The sequence below is a fragment of the Hippocampus guttulatus genome, chromosome 22 (genome assembly GCF_054856545.1).
Source record: "Hippocampus guttulatus isolate MCC_2025c chromosome 22, RoL_Hgut_1.0, whole genome shotgun sequence".
NCBI classification, from domain to species: Eukaryota; Metazoa; Chordata; class Actinopteri; order Syngnathiformes; family Syngnathidae; genus Hippocampus; species Hippocampus guttulatus.
In genome coordinates this window covers 8,501,851-8,520,376 of record NC_141282.1, presented here as the reverse complement: position 1 = coordinate 8,520,376, position 18,526 = coordinate 8,501,851, and the positions used below count along the sequence as shown (strand labels likewise).

The 18,526-nt window shown below is 56.5% G+C and overlaps 5 protein-coding genes across 10 annotated transcripts; 2 read left to right on the top strand and 3 right to left on the bottom strand.

The window, feature by feature from the left end:
- Positions 1-90: 90 nt before the first annotated feature.
- On the bottom strand, positions 91-3,372 carry rab21 (RAB21, member RAS oncogene family). Of its 3 annotated transcripts, XM_086102687.1 has the most exons (9): positions 3,121-3,372; positions 2,952-3,028; positions 2,005-2,100; positions 1,266-1,325; positions 1,100-1,207; positions 975-1,038; positions 782-836; positions 610-698; positions 91-499 (listed from the first exon to the last, which is right to left on the bottom strand). In XM_086102687.1, exons 1-9 carry the CDS (start codon positions 3,221-3,223, stop codon positions 360-362), a joined length of 792 nt encoding a protein of 263 aa, XP_085958813.1. In that variant the 5' UTR covers positions 3,224-3,372; the 3' UTR covers positions 91-359. The 3 variants fall into 3 exon arrangements, with proteins under 3 accessions (XP_085958813.1, XP_085958816.1, XP_085958814.1); XM_086102690.1 differs by lacking the exon at positions 3,121-3,372 and having other exon boundaries at positions 2,864-3,023; XM_086102688.1 differs by lacking the exons at positions 2,952-3,028; positions 3,121-3,372 and having other exon boundaries at positions 2,005-2,836.
- A 208-nt stretch (positions 3,373-3,580) lies between these two features.
- On the top strand, positions 3,581-10,078 carry myrfl (myelin regulatory factor like). 2 transcript variants are annotated; one of them, XM_086102669.1, is made up of 24 exons: positions 3,585-3,808; positions 3,968-4,040; positions 4,429-4,507; positions 4,581-4,636; positions 4,720-4,882; positions 5,072-5,248; positions 5,332-5,527; positions 5,601-5,677; positions 5,753-5,863; positions 6,018-6,129; positions 6,206-6,406; positions 6,492-6,600; positions 6,690-6,799; positions 6,859-7,004; positions 7,080-7,220; positions 7,502-7,573; positions 7,914-7,960; positions 8,151-8,297; positions 8,373-8,420; positions 8,526-8,610; positions 8,683-8,757; positions 8,841-8,952; positions 9,038-9,109; positions 9,945-10,078. In XM_086102669.1, exons 2-24 carry the CDS (start codon positions 3,986-3,988, stop codon positions 10,032-10,034), a joined length of 2,481 nt encoding a protein of 826 aa, XP_085958795.1. In that variant the 5' UTR covers positions 3,585-3,808; positions 3,968-3,985; the 3' UTR covers positions 10,035-10,078. The 2 variants fall into 2 exon arrangements, with proteins under 2 accessions (XP_085958794.1, XP_085958795.1); XM_086102668.1 differs by having other exon boundaries at positions 3,581-3,808; positions 6,859-7,220; positions 8,151-8,420.
- Positions 9,192-11,684, bottom strand: cradd (CARD and death domain containing adaptor protein). Its single transcript, XM_086102691.1, has 2 exons — positions 11,336-11,684; positions 9,192-10,454 (listed from the first exon to the last, which is right to left on the bottom strand). Exons 1-2 carry the CDS (start codon positions 11,682-11,684, stop codon positions 10,153-10,155), a joined length of 651 nt encoding a protein of 216 aa, XP_085958817.1. The 3' UTR covers positions 9,192-10,152.
- A 674-nt stretch (positions 11,685-12,358) lies between these two features.
- ncaph2 (non-SMC condensin II complex, subunit H2) lies at positions 12,359-16,249 on the top strand. 3 transcript variants are annotated; one of them, XM_086102680.1, is made up of 19 exons: positions 12,359-12,685; positions 13,004-13,144; positions 13,216-13,317; positions 13,450-13,511; positions 13,578-13,656; positions 13,732-13,788; positions 13,880-13,959; positions 14,026-14,147; positions 14,222-14,343; positions 14,420-14,476; positions 14,553-14,613; positions 14,707-14,808; positions 14,876-14,920; positions 14,998-15,168; positions 15,268-15,336; positions 15,403-15,443; positions 15,509-15,610; positions 15,676-15,825; positions 15,890-16,249. In XM_086102680.1, the coding sequence occupies exons 2-19, from the start codon at positions 13,037-13,039 to the stop codon at positions 16,019-16,021; spliced, it is 1,662 nt and encodes a 553-aa protein (XP_085958806.1). In that variant the 5' UTR covers positions 12,359-12,685; positions 13,004-13,036; the 3' UTR covers positions 16,022-16,249. The 3 variants fall into 3 exon arrangements, with proteins under 3 accessions (XP_085958806.1, XP_085958804.1, XP_085958803.1); XM_086102678.1 differs by having other exon boundaries at positions 12,359-12,664; positions 15,509-15,825; XM_086102677.1 differs by having other exon boundaries at positions 15,509-15,825.
- On the bottom strand, positions 16,245-18,490 carry sco2 (synthesis of cytochrome C oxidase 2). Its single transcript, XM_086102686.1, has 3 exons — positions 18,215-18,490; positions 16,947-17,493; positions 16,245-16,608 (listed from the first exon to the last, which is right to left on the bottom strand). The coding sequence occupies exons 1-3, from the start codon at positions 18,355-18,357 to the stop codon at positions 16,333-16,335; spliced, it is 966 nt and encodes a 321-aa protein (XP_085958812.1). The 5' UTR covers positions 18,358-18,490; the 3' UTR covers positions 16,245-16,332.
- Positions 18,491-18,526: the final 36 nt, after the last annotated feature.

The window sequence follows — 18,526 nt, the reverse complement described above, 5'->3', positions numbered from 1 at the left end:
CCGAATGAAGAAGACCGGCGACGACTCAAAGAGGTGAGCTTGAGTGCCCCCCCCCCCCCCCCCCGGCCAAAGCACGCAGTGCACAGAAGACTCTTTCAAGAAGCGTTTAATGAACACAAGTTTTGCCACTACAGTCAAGCATGCAAAAGCGGGCGTGTTAATCATGAGGAATGTTGCCGATTGGACACCATTTTGTGCTTCCCAACCAAACACGCGCCGCCATTTTATCGGTCGGGAGGTGACCACTCTCGCGTCGACTCGCAATTGGACATGAAACGGTGGCCGGCGCGTTTGCCGCTACTTCCGGGATTCTTCTCGGGATTCTTAGCAACACTCACGGATCGGAGACCGCGTGCGCGCTAGCCGGACGAGCAGCATCCCCCGGCGGGCGGGGCCTGCGGCTCGTCATCGACAATCTGTACGCCTCTTCGACCGGACGCCGATTGGCCGCCGCCGTTTCCCCTGGACCGCTCCTCGACCTGTGCGGCCTCCATCATTCCTAAGTGAACGCGCACACCAAGTCACATGACCCATCGCCGCCCGCATCGCACAAGCACGCGCGGGCGCACCTCAATCCATCAATCCCAAAAAAAACGGGAGACTTCTTACGTTTACACAAGTCCAAGAAGAGCTCCTCAATGCCGCTGTTGAGCTTGGCCGACGTCTGGTAGTGCTTGGCCCCCACCGATGCCGCGTAACTGCGACGACGAGAACGAGGACAGTCAGGCGGCGCGCCGCAAGCCGCCCCCGGCTGCAATGTCGTCATCACCCGCTCACTCACCTTTCCGCCTCCTCCGTGGAAACGTTCCGGTCTTTGTCCAAGTCGATTTTGTTCCCTGCGCCACATTCGGGCAAATCGGTGAGGTCAGAGGTTCAAAAGCTTTGTGGGCGCAGAGAGACGTTTTCCAGAGAACAAAACCCGACGACGTTCTTGAGCTCCGACGCTTTGCGTTGTCGAGACGACCGCCACTTACCTACGATACATAAGCAGATGTCGTTGCCCAACATCTTCCTCAGTTCTTTCACCCAGTTCTTCACCTGCGATGCAAACGCCAGATCAGACCGACGCCGACACGGAGCTTCGCGTTGAGCTCGTTACCTTCTGGAAGGAGTCTTCATCGGTGATGTCGTAGACCAGGACGGCTCCGTTGGAGTCTCGATAGTAGATGGGACCCAAGGCGTGGAAACGCTCCTGGCCCGCCGTGTCCTGCGCGCCCGCAAAGTCACGTGAGCTGCCCCGTGCCAAACGCGCCGGCGGGTCTTACCCAGATGGCGAGGTTGACCCGCTTGCCCGTGATGTTGAGCTTCTTGGTGAGGAAGGACGCCTGCACAAACGCGCACCAAATTCAGATGGAGGACTCCAACGCGCAATATTAAGACGGATGCCATTGAAGGAAAATCACAAAGTCACAAAGTAAGGAATCAACTCACATACTGTCTTCCGGCAGCTCCCGCCGTATGCAAGACCGTGATTAAAGCTACCATCGGGCTCATCCTTTTTTGATAATTATTATTATTATTTTGGACGCACACAAAAGCGGTTGGAAAAGTCGCCAAGGTGGCAACAACGACTGCGTTCTCATAAACCTGCCCCACCCTGCATAAATTGTCAACGTCAATCCAAGCACACCTAAACAACACTGCTAATTACTAGATTGGTTGTCATTGATCGTCAGATGGTAAAATTCAGGCAGAAGTAGACAGTTAGCCACTTAGGAGAGATCGAGTTGCGTCAATGTAATATGTGTCGTGTTTGAACATGTAGAGTAGCCGCCCCGGTTACGCACCTGCCAGCGGGTTTCAACTTGGTTCTCCCGTCCCGAAAAAAGTCCCCCCCCCCCCAATCATTTGTGTGTGTAATAAATGAATGCTGTTCGGAGCAATCGGGGAAAGCGGCGGCGACATAAAGCAGAGGAAAACACGCGACCGCCGCCAGCACAGAGTCCGGGGGGGCGGGGTGTTGTTTTTAATTCCTACGACATCCCGATTCGAGGCGACTCTCACCTGAAGAGTCGTGATGTGCTTGTCGTTGAATTTGTTCTCGCAGTAGCGCAGCACCATGGACGTCTTGCCCACGCAGCCTTCGCCCAGCAGCACCACCTTAAACGAGAAGCTTTTACCGCCGCCGCCCGCTGCCGCCATGGCGGCCGCTATCCGTGTCGCAACAAGCTAGCCCCCTTCTCTTGCCTTCGCTTCCCTTCCGCCGCTAATGCTAACGCTTAAGCACGTCGCAAGGTAACGCCTACGTAGCCCACGTCGGCTTGCTATCAGCGAAAAGCTGAACCGCAAATCAAAGCAGACACCTTGACAACTGCGTTGACTCTAAAATGGACCCCAGACTGACTTGTCGACATCAAAGAGGCCCAAGTGCTCGTCAAAGTGACGCCAAAGCACCGATGGCGTCTCGGAGCTAGTTAGCCGGGTAACGCCACAGATCGTCTATTGACGAGCGCCGACGTCACTTCGTCGGTTGTGCCAAGCGTGAACTCGATGCGAAGTCCACTCGTTCCAAACGTGAAAGTCGTTCGAGATGACTTTGTAACCTTTCCGCTCCAGCTCACACACTGTCAACAAGAACGTAAAAGAGCTAAGCACTCGGGCGCGTCAACGCGCGGGAGTGGGAGGCAACCGCCCGGACGTAGACGATCTGTGATGTCACATGACGAGCTCTGCTCGCCCTCCTGATTCCGCAAACAGCTGACAGCCAGCCAGCCAAACAAACAAACAAACAAACAAACAAACAAACAAACAAACACACACACACAGACCATCCGACACGTGACACATGTTGGCGTGGGTCCGCATTCAGACACGGCAGCAACGAAACAATTCTGCGCGCACGACAAGACGAGCAAATCCTCACGTGATATTCAACTTTTTTCCCCCCGGTGCGGCAGCAACCCGCTTCCGTTCTCTTTCCCCAGAACACGAACACTTCGGCCTTGACATACAAGTTTCATCCTTTGCATGACCGCGTTCGTCTCTCCAAGCCTTCGTGTGGCAACCCTGCCCTCCCTTCCAGCCTCGCCTACAAAACACACAAAATATATATATTTTTTGCACTCAACTTTTTTGTATTGTCGACAAACACGAAATCAAAACATTAAAAAACAAGCATACGGGCCAAACACGTTGTGTCCACGTCGCCCGGATAAACGACCACCCCCCCCTTCCCTTGCTTCCGCGGTGTTGATTGGCAAAAACTATGAAGAGCTGACGCCATCTCGCGGCGGGGGTCTGAGATGCACTCACGTTTCAAGAAGAAAACGATTCCTCGTATCGGGGAAGAAACAAACCGCGCAAGTCAAGGCAATACCGCGGGATGAAGACCGGAAATTGGCCTTTAGTGGTTTGTTTCTTTGTCACGAACTGGCAAACAGTGGACACTTTGTGTCTCGATGTGGCCTGACAGTGACCGGTGACCAGTCCAGTGCGCAACCCGCTTCTCACCCCAATTCAATTCAATGAGCTGGGAAAGACCGCGGCCCACCCGAGCTCCGGTGACCATACAAATGCGTTTCAAATGAACAATGATCACCGCGCACACCCACACGCGCAGGTGTGGAACACACCTCCTTCCCGTTCAAAGCTCAAAGTTCATCTGACACAAACCAGACAGACGCCACACGGCCGGAGAAAAAAACATTTCGGACGCTTCCCAAACGGCGACATTTCCCGAAACGCAAGACGAAAGCGCGTCAAGGTCCGAAGATGGACGTCCAAATCCGCTAACGGGTTGGAGCGGGACGACTGATCGGACTGACGGACGGCGGCGCGGGACAATCGGCCATTTTGGAGCGAGAGGCCGGTGAGCCAGAACAATCATGTCCAAGTCTCACTCACATTAGTGTGTGTGTGTGTGTGTGTCAAGTGGATCGTGTCACACATACAAGGACTCGCACGACTGTGCGTGTTGCCGAGCAACCTTCCTCCAGCAGTGAGGCCTTTTTCATGTGCTCCTCCTCAGCGCTACCTGCTGGCCACGATGGAGTCTGCGGCTGTGCACGGCGAGACGGAGGCGCTGCGGCAGTTCTTCCGCGGTGAGCGGCACACGCAAGACATCACACGCACGCTTTTCCCATCCAAAACGTTTGGGCGCAGCGGGGTGAAAGTTCAGCATGAACCCTTGCAGGTCGCCTCAAAAGCAACCGGTCACCGTGACGCACTCGGTCGGCATTTATCGCGGGGCCTTTCCGCGGCTCGGCCGGTCTCCCTCTGTCGCAAAGTGCTGTTGACGACTTGTGCAAAGAGCCCGCTTGCAACAGAGATACGGAGACCCGAGTCGTCACAGAAAGGCGCAAATATGCGCAAATCCTTGCAATTGCAACCACAATGGAAAAACGGCCAATGGGAATTTGGAGCGAAAGCTTTTGAAAGTCAACGAGAGCTGTCAAGGTCGTCCGCTGACGGTGACCCGATGACGTGCAGGTCGCGACGTTCTGGACAGTTCGGTTGCCATGGATACCAGCATCCTGGAGCGGTACCTCAGCAGCGACTTCAACGCTTTGTGAGTGACTTGACCGTTTGCTTCGCACGCGCGCGCGTCCTTGACGTCTTTTTGTCTTCCGGATCCGGGCCAGCGCGCTTCCGGACTCGCCTCCGGACTCGGACGTCTGCTCACCGGAGCGGATCCCAGGTCGGTCCTAGCCCCGCCCACTCCTTCCACCACACACTCCCCGCAGCGCCGAGGCTAACATCGGCGCGGCGTCCGACCGGCAGATTTCCAAAGGGAGCTTTCCTATTGGTCCGAGCCGCCCGTCCACTGCGGGCCCATCCCCGCCGAGGTCCCGCCGATGCACCCGGCCGAGCCCACCGCGCGCCACTCGTGCTTCGGCCTCGGCCGGATGCATTTGGGGCCGCCGGCCTCCGCCGCGCAAAACTGGTGAGTGAGTCTCCGAGGCTCGGATGAGTACCACACACGCTATGCGGGCTCCCTCTAGTGGCAGGCAAAAGAATCGCCGCATGGCAACGCTCATCGTGGCTTGCTTTCCGTTTTCCAAGTACAGCTCAGTCGATTTCAACTTGTCGGTCCATCTTGAATCGTGCCGCGAACGATTTTGTTTGCCTCCAGCTCACCCGACCGAAACAAAAGGAAAAGAAGCGAGTCGCACGGCTCGTCGCCAGGACCCGACCGACTTGCGCTCGGGGGTGACGCCCGAGGAGGACCCCTTTGCGGGGGCCGCCTGAGCTGGGAGACCTTCCGTTCGGCTGACTGGAACGCCGTCTTGGACTCCGACTCGCACGTCATGTGAGTCGGCCGCCCGCTCTTCGCCACGACCGCGCGTAATTTTGCGCGCGCGGGTCGGCCGTGACGACGTCCCGTGCCGGCAGGCATCCTCCGTTATTGGCGGTGTCCACGGACAAGGGCTTCAACTTCTCGCCGGCCGACGAGGCTTTCGTGTGTCAGAAGAAGAACCATTTCCAGGTGACGGTTCAAGTGGGTGTGGCCACGGAGCCCTCCTACGTGAGAACACCGCGTGGCGCGCGCCAGCTGGACCACCTTGACATCAACGTGTTCGGGGTCAAGGTTAGCTTGCGGGGAGCTTAGCGCCGCAGCGGGGAGCTCGCAAAGCTAATGGCCGTTTGTGTTTTCCCGCCAGATGGAATCTCCCGAGCATCGGGTGCCCATGGAGCAGTCTCAACCTGACCGCACCAAGAGGCCTCTGCGGCCCGTCAGGTGGGTTTAAAGGCGGGGAGGGGCGGGGGGGGGGGGGGTGCACGGTGCGCCGTGACCGTGGCTCGATCCCCGCAGGGTCAGCGTGGTGAGCGGTGCCATGACCAAAGTCACGCTAGGACGCCTTCACTTTGGCGAGACCACCGCCAACAACATGAGAAAAAGGGGACGGCCCAATCCCGACCAGAGGTACGTCGCCCCCCCTCTCTGGCCGCCACTCGTGGGTTTGTGCGTGCGCAATCGGGTGCTTTTGTGATTGTGCATGCTCTCGACAGCACGTCAGCTGCGGGTTGGCCCGTTTGTGTTTTGCCTGAGAGCGCGTGGGCTAACGGCGCGTGCGCAGATATTTCCAGATGGTGGTGGGGTTGTACGCCGCCGTCAAGGACCAAGACGACGACGACGAGTCGTCGTCCTTCCTCCTGGCCGCCCTCGCGTCCGAGAGGCTCATCGTCCGGGTAAGCGCCGGCTGGCGCCGCCGCTCCTCCCTCGGGCGGTTTTCCTCACGCGCGCCCCTGCGGGTCACGCGCGCAGGCTTCCAACCCGGGCCAGTTCGAGATGGACGGCGACAGCCTTTGGCAGCGCGGGGCGGCGCCGGACGCCGTGGCGTGTCACGGTCGGGTGGGCATCAACACGGACGCCCCAGACGAGGCGCTGGTGGTGTGCGGCAACGCCACCGTCATGGGCCGCGTCATGCAGCCGTCCGACCGGCGCGCCAAGCGCAACATCCGAGAGGTGCGGCCGGGAAGCGACGCGGCGGCGGCGGCGGCGCCGCCGGCCATCTGGTAGAGCAAATGCATAAACCAACTCGCCCTGGCAGACGGACGCCGAGGAGCAACTGAGGAGGATCACGCAAATGCGCCTGGTCGAGTTTGACTACAAGCCCGAGTTTGCCTCCAAGATGGGCATCGAACACACGCACCGGACAGGTCAACACCGAGCCGGCGGTGGCGCGGGCGCTTCTGCGACTGTCCGTCCGCGGGTGAGATCGTGTCTCCGGCCGCGTGTGACGTTTCAGGCGTGCTGGCTCAAGAGGTGAAGGAGCTTCTCCCTTCGGCCGTCAAGGCGGTCGGCGACATCACGTGCCGCGACGGCCGCAGGATCGACAACTTCCTGGTGGTGGACAAGGTACGGCTCGCATCTCCTCCTCCCGGCGCCTCGATTCCTCCTCTTTGTCCTCCGCCCAGGACCAGATCTTCATGGAGAACGTGGGGGCGGTGCAGCAGCTCTCCAAGATGGCCGACAGCCTGGAGACACGCGTGAGCGAGTTGGAGCTTTGGAAGCGCCGGCTGGCCAAGTTGAAGAGCCTGACGGGAAGTCTGCGCTCCACCGGGTACTTCCTCCTGCCCCGCCTTCTCTTCCTCGTTGCCCTTTCAAATCATAAAAGCTCTGCGTCTTCTCCCGACAGGACGTCGAGGAAGCCCAGCGCCGCGTCGGCGCAGAGTTTCGAGGCCCGCGCCAAAGCCGGCCGGGCCGACGGCGACGGCCGCGCGCCGCGGAAAATGCTCCGGGCCGGCGTGCTGACGCTGTGCCTCGCCGTCGCCGCCTGGTAAGCGGGGGCGTCGCTTGCCGTTTGCTCTCACGCCTGCGCCACTTTCCGCCCGACGCGCAGCCAACGAGTCTCGTTGGCCAAAACTGTCTGACTTCTTGACGGCGGCCACGTCTCTTCCTCCATCCGTCGATGGCGGCGTCGTATCGCGACAGGCAGCGCAATTCGATTCTTCCGAGGGAAATGCAAAACTAACCCTTCCATTCGAGAGTCCCAATTGAGATGACATCAGTTACTTCAGACAGCAGACAACATCCCCCGTCTGTGTGTGTGTGTGTCAGCATCATCATCATGGGCGCCCTGTACCTGCTCAACTCAACGCAAGGCGACGTGGACTCGTCCTCCGGTGTCGGGTGAGGGCTTTGACTTTTCACCGCACGCAGATGACGGGTCCGCGGCGGTGCCTTGAGATTCCGGCTTCGGCGGTGACGCGGTCTTGCGCGCGTCCCCTAATTGTCTTCCCGCATTGAAACGAGGAGACTGTCGTGTTGATGTCGGTTTACGCGCAAAGAAGGAGGAAAAAAATTGATGTCGACTTCACTTACTCGCTCGCTTGAACTCGCTCTGCTCCAGTCAGCATCGACGTGCCGTCGACTTGCGGTGGTCGTTGATGGTTTCTGTGAACGCAGACATCAATGAATGTTTGGAACAAGAAAAAGGAGAGTGATTTGTTTCTGCTTTTGTGTGCGTCAGCAACAGCAGCGTGCTTCCGGCGCCGACGGCAGCCGGCGGCAGCTCAGGTAAGGCGGCTTCCTTCCTCGGCCGAATCGACGCGCAGCACGTCGCGACTGCCGCAAAGCGCATCCGCTTAGCGCGCCGCGCAAAGCGCAAACCTATCGGCCCGCCGGCGCACCAAAACGCGCCCGATCGCTTGCCAAGACATTCCGAGGCCGTGACGTCTTTGACTTCAAACTCATTTCTGGGTCGCAGCGCCGCCGATCGTCCCCCCGGGGCCGTGGCCCCCCGACGTGCACTTCTGCGATCTGCTGTACTGCGACACCGCGTACTGCTGCCCCTCGCCAACGGGGAGCGGGCGCCGCGTCGAGGCCGGCCCATCGCGAGCCGGCGACGGAGCGGGTGAGCGCCGGCCGCGGGCCGACGGCGCCCGGGCGCGTGACGGCAAAGCCCTCATGTCGCTTTGCTCGTTTGCAGCGGAAACCCCGGACGACTTGCTCCAGAGGCTTCAAAGCTCCGCAGACTGTACGTCGGACCGCGTCTCGTTTACGCCGCGCCCCCAGCACGCGCACGTGACTGTTCGTGGTTGTGCGCTACACTGATGAAATTCTGCCCGCGTGCGTGAGACAGGGACCAACACAAGCATCCAGTCCTTCATGATCAAAGAGAACCAGCAGGTGATCGACAGCCGCTACTGCGTGCGAGACGAGTGCGGGTAAGTGCGCGGCAAACGCAAAAAGAGCCAAAAGGCAAAACTTTCTTAGCGTTGCCCGATTGTCATCTTCAGACCCGACAGGTTCGTCTTCCAAGTGCCCGTCAGTCCCTTTGTGCCCGTCAACATGAGAGTGACCCTCCTCATGAAGTGAGGCGCGTTCGCGTTGGCGCCATGCACGCACACGCCTTGAGGGATTGTTGACCTTTGTTGTTGTTGTTGCGTGTGTCCAGTTCCACCGAGCTCCTGGTGGTGCACTTGTGCGCCTCCCACGAGTCGTCCACCTGCGCCGCCCTGCTGGACAGAGATCTGATTAGCACCAGTCGCTATCCGCCCAACACGCAGGTTCCGCAAACGCGCCTCGACTTGAGTCATGGGTCACCCCCCCCCCCCCAGCGTTGAATGGCCTTCTGTGTTTGTCGCTTTGCAGGGGGAACACGAATGGCCGCTGCACGTGGCTCGCCTTTACCACAGCTCGTACCACTTTCGATCCACAGTGGCCGTAAGAGCGCGCACGCACGCACACACACACACACACACGCGCGCGCACACTTTCCAAAGACACAAGTAGAAGCAGACAATCGTATGTTTCTGTCTGTTCTGTATCGAAAAGACAAAACAAGCAATGCCGCCTTGGCCACCCGGGCAAAAGGAAAATACAGACCTGTGCATATCCAGTGCATTTCTCATATGCTGCACTCGTAGCAGTTATTCTTCACAGAGGATAAAGAATACATGCCTAAGAGTTATTGCCAAATACAGTAATTAGTACAGCAATTTATCAATTCATCGACAACTCACAGATGACCAAATGAAATCGACATCTATATTTTTCTAGTCAATCGTTTAGAGACTTGAACAAATCCTGTGAATTTTAGCCTCTCGACAGTAAATACTGTCCAATTGCCAAAGTCCTCCATGCAAGCTGAGCGATGAGCTTTGCGCTCAATCAAAATAAGACATTTGCAAACCTCGGCTTTTATTTTTTTTTTTTAAATCACAAGGATCCACATTTTTGCTGATTTTCTGATGGAATATACGGGCCACACCGGTCGCCGATTCATAACATCCATTTATGTTTGTGCATGTTTTTGGCACGGTCAATTTGAAATGAAATGTCCCGTTTTAGAATAAAATAATCATTAAGTGCACCGATAGCAAGTTGACAACTTGAAAAATATAAATCAGCAATTAAACCCCTCCGCACTTACACACACCAAAAAAGCCTCGGGTATTATCGCCTCGGTGTTGCCGACCAAAAAATAATAATGAATCCAAAATAATCTGAAATTGTTCATGCACTACTCCGTGTCTTGTGTCATGCAACTTGTGCACAGGGCCAAGCCGACTGCAGTACCGACCATCACTTCGGGGGGGCGCTGTTCACAGACTACCATTTCTACTTTTACCGCCGCTGCAGCAAATGACGCCGCTTTTTTTTTTTTTTTTTTTTTTTAAATCTCAGTCCAGCCTTCAAAATGGAATTGAAGTGTATCTTAAAAATGTAAATAAAACTATTCAGTCCAAACGAGGCTTCGGTCTCGGTCACGCCATCATGACATCCCGCAGGACGGCGGAGTGGATGCCGGCGGCCCGCAGACTTTGTTGCAGCCGTCGGGCTGTGGCGTTCTTCCCTTGCGAGCGTCGCCACAGCAACAGCGCAGCCAGCACGGCGTCGCGGCAACACAGCGTGTTGTCGGCGCGGCAACGGAACAGGGCGGCGGACGACGCGCCCAGGTCCATCGCCACCGACTCCCACTCGTCGCCCAGCACCGAAGCCAGACGCGAGAGCTGACGCTCGGAAGGGACTTGCCGGGCCACGTGGTCTGGAAGGCCGCACGCGACCTCTGGCACAAAACACACAAACGCACAATTTTTTTTTCTTTTTTAAACAGCACGTGTCAGTCAAGGGCCGCTTGGTTTGGCCGCTTTTCCCTTCCCTCCATTTCCTCCTTGAAATTGGGTTGAAGATGCACGTGTACATTGAACACATTTGCATTTTATCAACAAATTCTCAAATCATTTTTCTGCGCAAGCCTTTAGAGGTCAAACCTAAACAGCAAATATGAAAATATCTGAGAACTGTCAAAAAACGTTGACAAGAGCGTTAAAAAACCATTGATGGACACACAAAGCCATCTCAGATAACAATTTGCTGTTCAACAATGCATTTGGTCATTCAATATATTTATAACACTACTTTTTTTTAGATATTTGAAACTCGGTTATCTTAAAAATAAATGTAATTAAATATAAACGGATTCATTGCATTAAATGAATGCAAATTGAGCCGGCTCATCTTTCCATTTGGAAAGGTTTGCCGAGCCCCGCTCGAATGGCTTAAAATCTTTCACAACGAATCGAATGTAATTTTATATCGGTCAATTCAAAACAAACGACGTCCAAAGAATCTTTCCCCCTAAACGACAGATTAAAACGCTTCCTTGACGTTCCGTTTCATATTTCCACACTGTAATTCGGAATAAATGACGTCGCAGTTCAGAAAGACGACTACATCCAGCGTTTAAAAAGATGCGGTCATCGTCTTCTGCTTAGTTGATTAAAATAAAAGACGTCGGACTTAAAACCGACTGCTCTTTCCTCATTTAAAATGACGTAGGTTATTTCCTACTAACATTTTATTTTCGTCTTTTTTTTAAAGCCAATTCGAAATAAATAAAAGTAAACGTCACAAACGTTTTCTCCAAGAGTCCCGATGAGGTCCTACCAGTGGTCGACGACGATCCCCGGAGGCTCGTCGGAGCACCGAGCGGTGCGGTGGCGGTCCCGGTGCAGGTCCGGTCGCGGAGCTCTTGCAGCAGTCGTTCTCGGAGCCAGGCGAAGTCGTCGAGAGCTCGGATGAAGACCCCGAAGGCATTCGGGCCGCGCCTCGGCAGAACGTCGAGCAGCTTGAGGCACCGCTTCCGGTCGGTGCTCTCGGCCAAGATATCCTCCACCTGCGCGGCCGTCAGGATGCCCTCCTGATACAAGAGAGGCAGCACGCCGTCCGACACCAGCAGCTGCTCGGACAAATCCACACGCAGCGTCCGCAGAACCTCTTTGTGGACCGGATCCATGACCACTCGCTTCGTCCTCTTCTTGGCGACGCTGAATACTTCCGGGTTTGTGCTTTTTGTTGTTATGTCCGACCAGGAACACAAGGAGAGGGAACTCATGTCAAAATAAATTAAGAAATCAAATCCCAGAGAGACAAACACTGTACATAAATGGTTGAGAGGAAAGAAATTTCATCTGAGCTGTACGTTGAACATCGAGCATTATTTGACAACAAAGCTGACTTGCCTTGATAAACAAATAAGCCGCTAACCACGCTGGCCGCTGCTTTGGCCGTTTGGTGTCTGACCAGAAACAAGGCCGCAGAACTTGCTTCGCTCGAGTAGGCCACTTCGGACGTTCGCAACTCTCACGCGGAGGACTTGAATTTCCCAAAAGAGGATCTACGTTTCGATTTTGAATGAGCTAACAAATGCAAAGGCCCGAGAACGACCGGTTTATGCCGTTGGCATGAAGCGACCATGCACCTGTCAGGATGAAGGCGCGAACGTGCCGGGGAGCTCTACGTGACGCCCTCATCGTTCTAAAAAGTCATCGGCCGGGTAGTTCTTGAACCTGTTGGGCGGCGGCCCAGCCGAGTACACTTGGAACGTTTTCTGAGCGAGCGTCGAGGTCGCCGCTGCTCGCAATCCAAACGACGACCAGGGATGGCGCGAGTACGCCGTTTCGGCGCGATGCGATTGTGAAGAATGACCAGCGGGCGGCAGGACGTCCTGCTTGAAGCGGGGGCGAAGCGGAAGTAGCGGCAAGAGGAGTCGAGGAAGATTCGCCCGGGAAGTTTGACGTTTCCCGAAACTCCTTTGTTTTGGTTTTGTTTTTGTTTTTTGGACAACTCTGATTACGTTTCGTTGAACTAACCATCAATGTAGGCTTGTCTTTTTTTTTTTAAACTGTCGTTTCTCTGAACGCTTCAACAGCCACGTCAACAACGAGAATAAGCGCACTAGCAAAGTCACGCACACTCAAGTCGTACAACAACAAGGTTTGTCCCACTGAATCAACGGTGAGCATGTTTGCCTCAACGCGGCTCTGCTTGTAGGTTGGCAAGGAAATGTTCAAGTCTTATTTCATTTTCACGAGACTGGCATTATTACAGACTTATGAACATTCCTTTCAAGACTTATGAATATTCGACACAGAGACAAACGCACTAATAGGTGGACGGGCTCGAAATTTTAGCTGTGACCTTCCTTGAGCCATGATCCTACTTCCAAACGGCTGGTGTCATTGCAAAGCTTGCTAAACACAGGGGAAATAATCGATCGAAAGGCGAGCCGCGCACTGAAATTGGCTTTTTTTTTGTGCGCGCGTGCGTGTAAAGCGCGAGGCAGTGGTCCCGGTGCACACTGCGGTCATGGAGTCCACCGAGAGACGATTCGCTCACCTGCTACAGCCCATCCGGGAGCTCACCAAGAACTGGGACATGGACGTGGCGGCCGAGCTCAACGACTACCTGGAAGAGGTTGACGGCGTTTGAGCGCGAGCACAACAAAGCGAGGCGGCGCTCTGAACACGTGCGCGTGTGTGTTACAGCTGGACGAGATGTGCATCACGTTGGACGAAGGCAAAACCCAACTGAACTTTGCCGAGGCGGCGCTGCTCATCCAGGGTTCGACCTGCATCTACGGCAAGAAGGTAAAGCGCAAGAAATCAGCCTTCCGATGGCCACCTGTCGGGCGACAAAGCAAATGCCCAGCCATCAAATTGGACAAGGAAACGAAGCCTCCTGCGCGTGACTCAACCGTCACCGGGGCGATGACGTTGCAGGTGGAGTTGCTGCACAATCTGGTCTTCCAAACGTTGGACTACATCCGAGACAGGAAGCGCAAGTAAGCGACACATCCGAGTCCGACTTTCAACTGGCTCTCACCGTTTATTTTTTTTGCTGCCGACAGACGAAGCCAAGAAGCGGCGGCGCGCGACGACGACCGCGATGCCGCGGCGGCGCGGCAAGATGACAATTACGAGGATGACGTGAGAAACGGGAAGTGCGCCGTTGTGGATGTCAACAGCTGGACTTAGTTTCTTTCTTTCTTGTTGTCGTTGCAGTTTTGCGAACTGGACATTGAAGCGTCTGACTGGGTGGACAGGCCAGAAGTCGGCGTGGTCAGATCTTCTCCCTCACACATACACACATTCGCACACACCCCATCCCGTTTCTGCGTGCTCTCGGTCAAAGCGTCCGTTGTCGTTGTAGCCGGTGAAAGTGGCTCCTCTCCCTCCGGCGTCTCTGCTTCCTCCTGAAAGTCGAGACAAGCACAAGTTTCCTCTCATCAGGTGAGACACCGAGTCTCCGAAGCCCACAGCGGATGGGCTCCGGATCTTCATGCGGTTGCCCGTCAGTGCCAAAGGTGAGGTGGTGTGCAGCCAGAAGGACTTCCGCATCAACATTTTCCTGCCGGGACTTCAGGACTTGATTTACCTGACGCTGCCCTCCACCGCCGGCGCGCCTCTCCAGGATGCCGGTAACACGCACGCGGGATGATCACGTGGACGCGCACAGCCTCCGACCTTTCTCCACCGCACGCGCGCGCGTCAGGTGTCGTCGACTCCGCGACCGGCGGTCATGAAATGGCGGACGGCCCAGAGGGGAGCTTCCTTCCTGCGGATGGCGCCGTGGAAGCGCAACAGGACGCAGACGAGCACGTCGAGAGGCAGCAGGTTGACGCGGGCGCACGTGTGAGAGCGCGCAAGCGTGCCACTGCATCTTTTCATCGGCGTGGTGCGTTGTGCCCAGGGTCCCGGAGAACGGCGGCGGCGGGTTCTCCCCGAAGACAGGGCGGCGCCCCCCGCTGTACGGCGACCAAACTCTCACTCCCGTCTCCTTTTGGCCGCCGGATTGCATTGACATTGTCCACTTGCCGTTTCAGTGCGACACTTGGGCGCTCCACGACGCGTACGCCTTGCTGGAGGAGAAACCTTTCAAGTCAGGTAACGCTTTGACGGGAGGAGGGGGGGGGGGGGGGCGAGGGAGTCGGGCGCTGGCGTCAGAGGTGAACACGAGCGGTCCTCTCGCGGCTTCAGGAAAGGCCCACAAGGTTCCGGCCGGTCTGGACGACGGCGGCAAGAGGAAACGCCAGGCTGCGGCGCCGCTGCAGGACTTCCGGACCTGGTTCAAACAAACATGTCAGACTCACCTGCTAAAAGCTCGCGCCGGCATCTTTTGCCTTCTCAACGATTCTTCTTCTTGCAGATGACCCGCCGGAGCGCAAGCTGAGAAGGGGACCCACCTGCATCGGTACCTCACGCGCCAACACGCTCGCTTAGCTTGCGCGCACACGGAATCCAAACCGGGAGCCTTTGTTGCGTCCGCAGACCTCAACTACATTTACCAGAGTAGCCTCAAAAGCAAGCTGAGCAATCTCAAAAGAACCAACGGGAAAGAATTTGGCACTCACGCTGTGGATGAGGACCTGATGAGGAGACTTCTGGAGGTGGAGGACGCAGAGGCAGAAGGAAAGCAACAGGACCCGGGCGATGGATTCGGTGAGCGCCACCTCCCGGGGAACACGCGCGCACACACGGCACACCTGAGCCTTAAGGAAGTGTGTGTGTGTGTGTGTGTGTGTGTGTGTGCGCGCGCAGAGGCAGTTGAAGACGAAGACAACCATGAGCAGCAAATGTTTGAGGCAGAAGGTGTCGAGGCGTCTCCAGGTGAGGGCGGATGACCGATGCAAAGAGAGATTCCTGATCTGATGAGCTGCCAACGTTGGTTCGCAGAAGTCGAGCTGAGCTACAAGGAGCTGGTCAGGCTGCGAGTGGTAGGTGATGACATCACGCCTCACGCCGAGGGAAGAGTGCGTCACACGCGCGCGTGCGCCTTTAGGAGCAGATGGCGAGGAACTGTCGAGACTACGCGCAGCAGACGGCCTTGTCCCGCCGCATCCAGGAGTGGGAGGACCAGCTCCGTCCCAAACTCCTTCGGCAGGTCAGACGGCCGCCGCCGAGGCCGGTCGGCCCCTTTCTCCGCCCGACGCCGTTTTCCCCACGCAGGAGGCGCGTCCGGCGCTCCGGATCCACGAGTACGGCGACAGGATCGTGTCGGCGTTGGCCGGCGCGGGCCGGCGCCGCGCCTTCTCGTCCATGGTGCGCGGCTTGGACGGCTCGGAAGCCTGCCGCTTCCTGCTGGCGTCTCTGCATCTGGTAGGTGGGACGTGGCCGCGACGGCGACGCCGCGGTGACGCGCGAGCACTGCCGTGCGTTTCAGGCCAACGAGTACGCGGTGGCCATCGACGGCGCGGCGGGTCTGGAGGAGAGCGTGGACTCGATGGGCTTGACTCTGCTCGGCGGCGGCGACCGGTCGCGTCCGAAAGCTCCCTGCTCCGCCTCCCCCCGGTGACGACGGCCACGGAGCGCTCCCGCCTGCGCCGTGAAAAGTGCGTCCACGCGTCGGGATGAAGAGCAAGCGTTGGAAAGGATTTTGGGGGAAGAGTTCCTCGGGGGACTCTCCATCCCACGCGTACGCTTTGGAAAGCGAGGCAGTATGGGCAGAAAAACGCGCTTCCTGTTTTTTTGCTCCGTGAAATCTTTCGCAGCCAATAAACATGTCCTGACAAAGCTCGTGAAATCTTTGCAGTTTTTATTCAGTGATTTGATCAAGGGCGTCTGCTCCCGACAAGTACTGGATTGTGAAATGCGATCGCTTCCCATTCAAGGATTCCAATGAGGAATCTTGCCAATCTTACTCGACCAAGGTTGCAGTCGGCCACGCTCGGCCATGTGTCGCCGCACGCTTTGCACGATGTGCTCCTTGTCCTTCAGCCGGTTGTAGTAGTCCACCAAGAGTCCGTCCGGGCCCAGCAGGTAGATGAGGACCGAGTGGTCCACCAGGTAGTCGCCGTCCCGGTCCGGCGGGCCGCGGCTGGCGTAGACGCGGTAGTCGCGGCCGGCCTCTTCCACCTCCTCCGGGGTGCCCGTCAGGCCCACCTGCCGGTTCGGAAAGAGCCCGACCGCACAAATACATTTATTGCGACGTTTCGGTCACCGCACAAACTCACCCGTTGCCTCGCAACAAATGAAATCATCCTCTCCGTCATGATTTGCATTTTTTTCCATCTGATCCAATCCACCACCGATACGACCGCTTACTCGTTTTGTCTTTTCCTCCCGACCCGCGGGCTGATGAAATAACCTAAACCGCAGAGGCCATATGACTCGCCGCCGCCAAAAGTGAGGGCGGCTTTTTTACATTTTTGGGGAGAGGCGTGCGGTCGGGTTCCCTCAGCGCGAGTTTCCGGCTTTGAAAACTTTGCAAGTCGTCCTACCAGTCGAGGGTGAAAGTCTTTGACGTAGCGGGCCAGCGCCTCCGCGCGGTCGCGCTCGGGGTCGACGGTGATGAAGAGCGGCTGCACGGGCGGCAGCGAGGCGTCGGCGTCCAGCTCGGCCACGGCGGCGCTCATCTTGTCCAGCTCGTCGGGGCAGATGTCGGGACAGCGCGTGAAGCCGAAGTAGAGCAGCACCCAGCGGCCCAGGAAGTCCCGCTTGCTGCGGCGCCGCCCGCCGTGGTCCACCAGGCTGAAGTCGCCTCGACCCAGCGCCACCCGCCGCAGCTCCTCGGCCCGCGCCCGCCGCTCCCCCCGCCGCTTCTCGGCGTCCGCCCACGCCCACGCCGCCAGCAGGCCGCCACCCAGCAGCAGCGTCGCCGCCGCGCGCGTCCTCGGCTTCAGCTTGGCCGACGATCGCTCGCCTCGAGACGAGAGGCGGGCGGGGGGCGGCGGAGGAGGAAGTCTGTGCGGACGCTCCCGCAATGTCTTCCTCAGCCCCGAACCTCCGCGGAGATCTGCCGCAAGGCACCTGAGTGCCAACAGCATCCTGAACACCAGGCAGTCAGAAAAAGAAAAGTGTCACTTTTTGATTCTGTCCATCATCACACAAATTGCATCGCATTTTGCAATGTCGGGTGAGGTTCAGCAACAGGTTGATTTTTTTCTTTTTCTCCATAAGTGTCACAACTATAAATTAGAAGGCACGGTAAAATTCGTCTTGGGCGAGGTCAAATTTCAAAACAAACAAAAACAGAAAAAACCCGAGGTGCTAGAAGAAAAGACATTTTCTCAAATGAGCACCGACGTGCATTTGTGGACACGTGAGGCCATCTCTGGTTCAAATTTGCCGCTGTTGGCCGGCGTTATCTTTCAAAATGATACCTCATTGCCAACCGCTGTCACGGACCAAACCGGCAAGTTCAATTTAGGTTGTTGCATTTGCCGCACCGTCGATTTGAAAGTACTGTACCGTCTATCCCGTTTGGGAACGTCAAATGCCTTTCACATGTCGACACGCTCACGGTGTAGCCAGCACTGTTAAGATTACGTTCAGCAGAAAAGAGGATTCAACAACAAGAATCACGTGTTTTGATTCCTTTTTTTTTTTGAGAGACATGAATGCAGATAAACGACAATTATTGTCTTCAAACCGCAATTTTGTCATGGACAACGATCTCGTTGTCGCTGCTTAAGTTGGACGCGTTGCTCTCATGCTCTCAGGTTAGGTTTCGACGTTTCCGGCATGAAGGAAGGAAGTTCACACTTACTTGTCACTTGCACAACAACAAGAAGTGGAAACGAAGAAAAGAAAAAGGGATCGATAGGACGCTCTCGTTGATTGTTTGCTGTCATGAGCACGATTGTCCCAGCTGCTGCTTCTTCTTCGTCTTCTTCGGCTTCTTCTTCGCATGTAATGGCGGCGGCTCGCAACACGCGCATATCTCCATTAGCGACACCTGCCGCTGCAATGCTTCGTCTCAAAAATGAAAACAATTGAGGTTTCTGCGCCGTTCCTCACCAAGTGAAATGTCCCCTTTGACCAACTCTGTGGGTAACCCACAACACACTGGGATATTTCA

Excerpts from the sequence above, each read along its gene's own strand:
- myrfl (XM_086102668.1), top strand. The coding sequence starts at position 3,986 with ATGGAGTCTGCGGCTGTGCACGGCGAGACGGAGGCGCTGCGGCAGTTC. Across the intron at positions 5,528-5,600 it reads TCAACGTGTTCGGGGTCAAG|ATGGAATCTCCCGAGCATCG; the intron begins GTTAGCTTGCGG and ends TTTTCCCGCCAG. Across the intron at positions 5,864-6,017 it reads CGGCCCAATCCCGACCAGAG|ATATTTCCAGATGGTGGTGG; the intron begins GTACGTCGCCCC and ends GCGCGTGCGCAG.
- rab21 (XM_086102687.1), bottom strand. The coding sequence starts at position 3,223 with ATGGCGTCAGCTCTTCATAGTTTTTGCCAATCAACACCGCGGAAGCAA. Across the intron at positions 3,029-3,120 it reads GGACACAACGTGTTTGGCCC|GCGAGGCTGGAAGGGAGGGC; the intron begins GTATGCTTGTTT and ends TGTGTTTTGTAG. Across the intron at positions 837-974 it reads CATCTGCTTATGTATCGTAG|GGAACAAAATCGACTTGGAC; the intron begins GTAAGTGGCGGT and ends AATGTGGCGCAG.
- ncaph2 (XM_086102678.1), top strand. The coding sequence starts at position 13,037 with ATGGAGTCCACCGAGAGACGATTCGCTCACCTGCTACAGCCCATCCGG. Across the intron at positions 13,657-13,731 it reads ATGACAATTACGAGGATGAC|TTTTGCGAACTGGACATTGA; the intron begins GTGAGAAACGGG and ends TTGTCGTTGCAG. Across the intron at positions 15,826-15,889 it reads TGCTGGCGTCTCTGCATCTG|GCCAACGAGTACGCGGTGGC; the intron begins GTAGGTGGGACG and ends CGTGCGTTTCAG.
- cradd (XM_086102691.1), bottom strand. The coding sequence starts at position 11,684 with ATGGATCCGGTCCACAAAGAGGTTCTGCGGACGCTGCGTGTGGATTTG. Across the intron at positions 10,455-11,335 it reads GGGATCGTCGTCGACCACTG|AGGTCGCGTGCGGCCTTCCA; the intron begins GTAGGACCTCAT and ends GTTTTGTGCCAG.
- sco2 (XM_086102686.1), bottom strand. The coding sequence starts at position 18,357 with ATGCGAAGAAGAAGCCGAAGAAGACGAAGAAGAAGCAGCAGCTGGGAC. Across the intron at positions 17,494-18,214 it reads TGTTGTTGTGCAAGTGACAA|GATGCTGTTGGCACTCAGGT; the intron begins GTAAGTGTGAAC and ends CCTGGTGTTCAG. Across the intron at positions 16,609-16,946 it reads AAGACTTTCACCCTCGACTG|GTGGGCCTGACGGGCACCCC; the intron begins GTAGGACGACTT and ends CCGAACCGGCAG.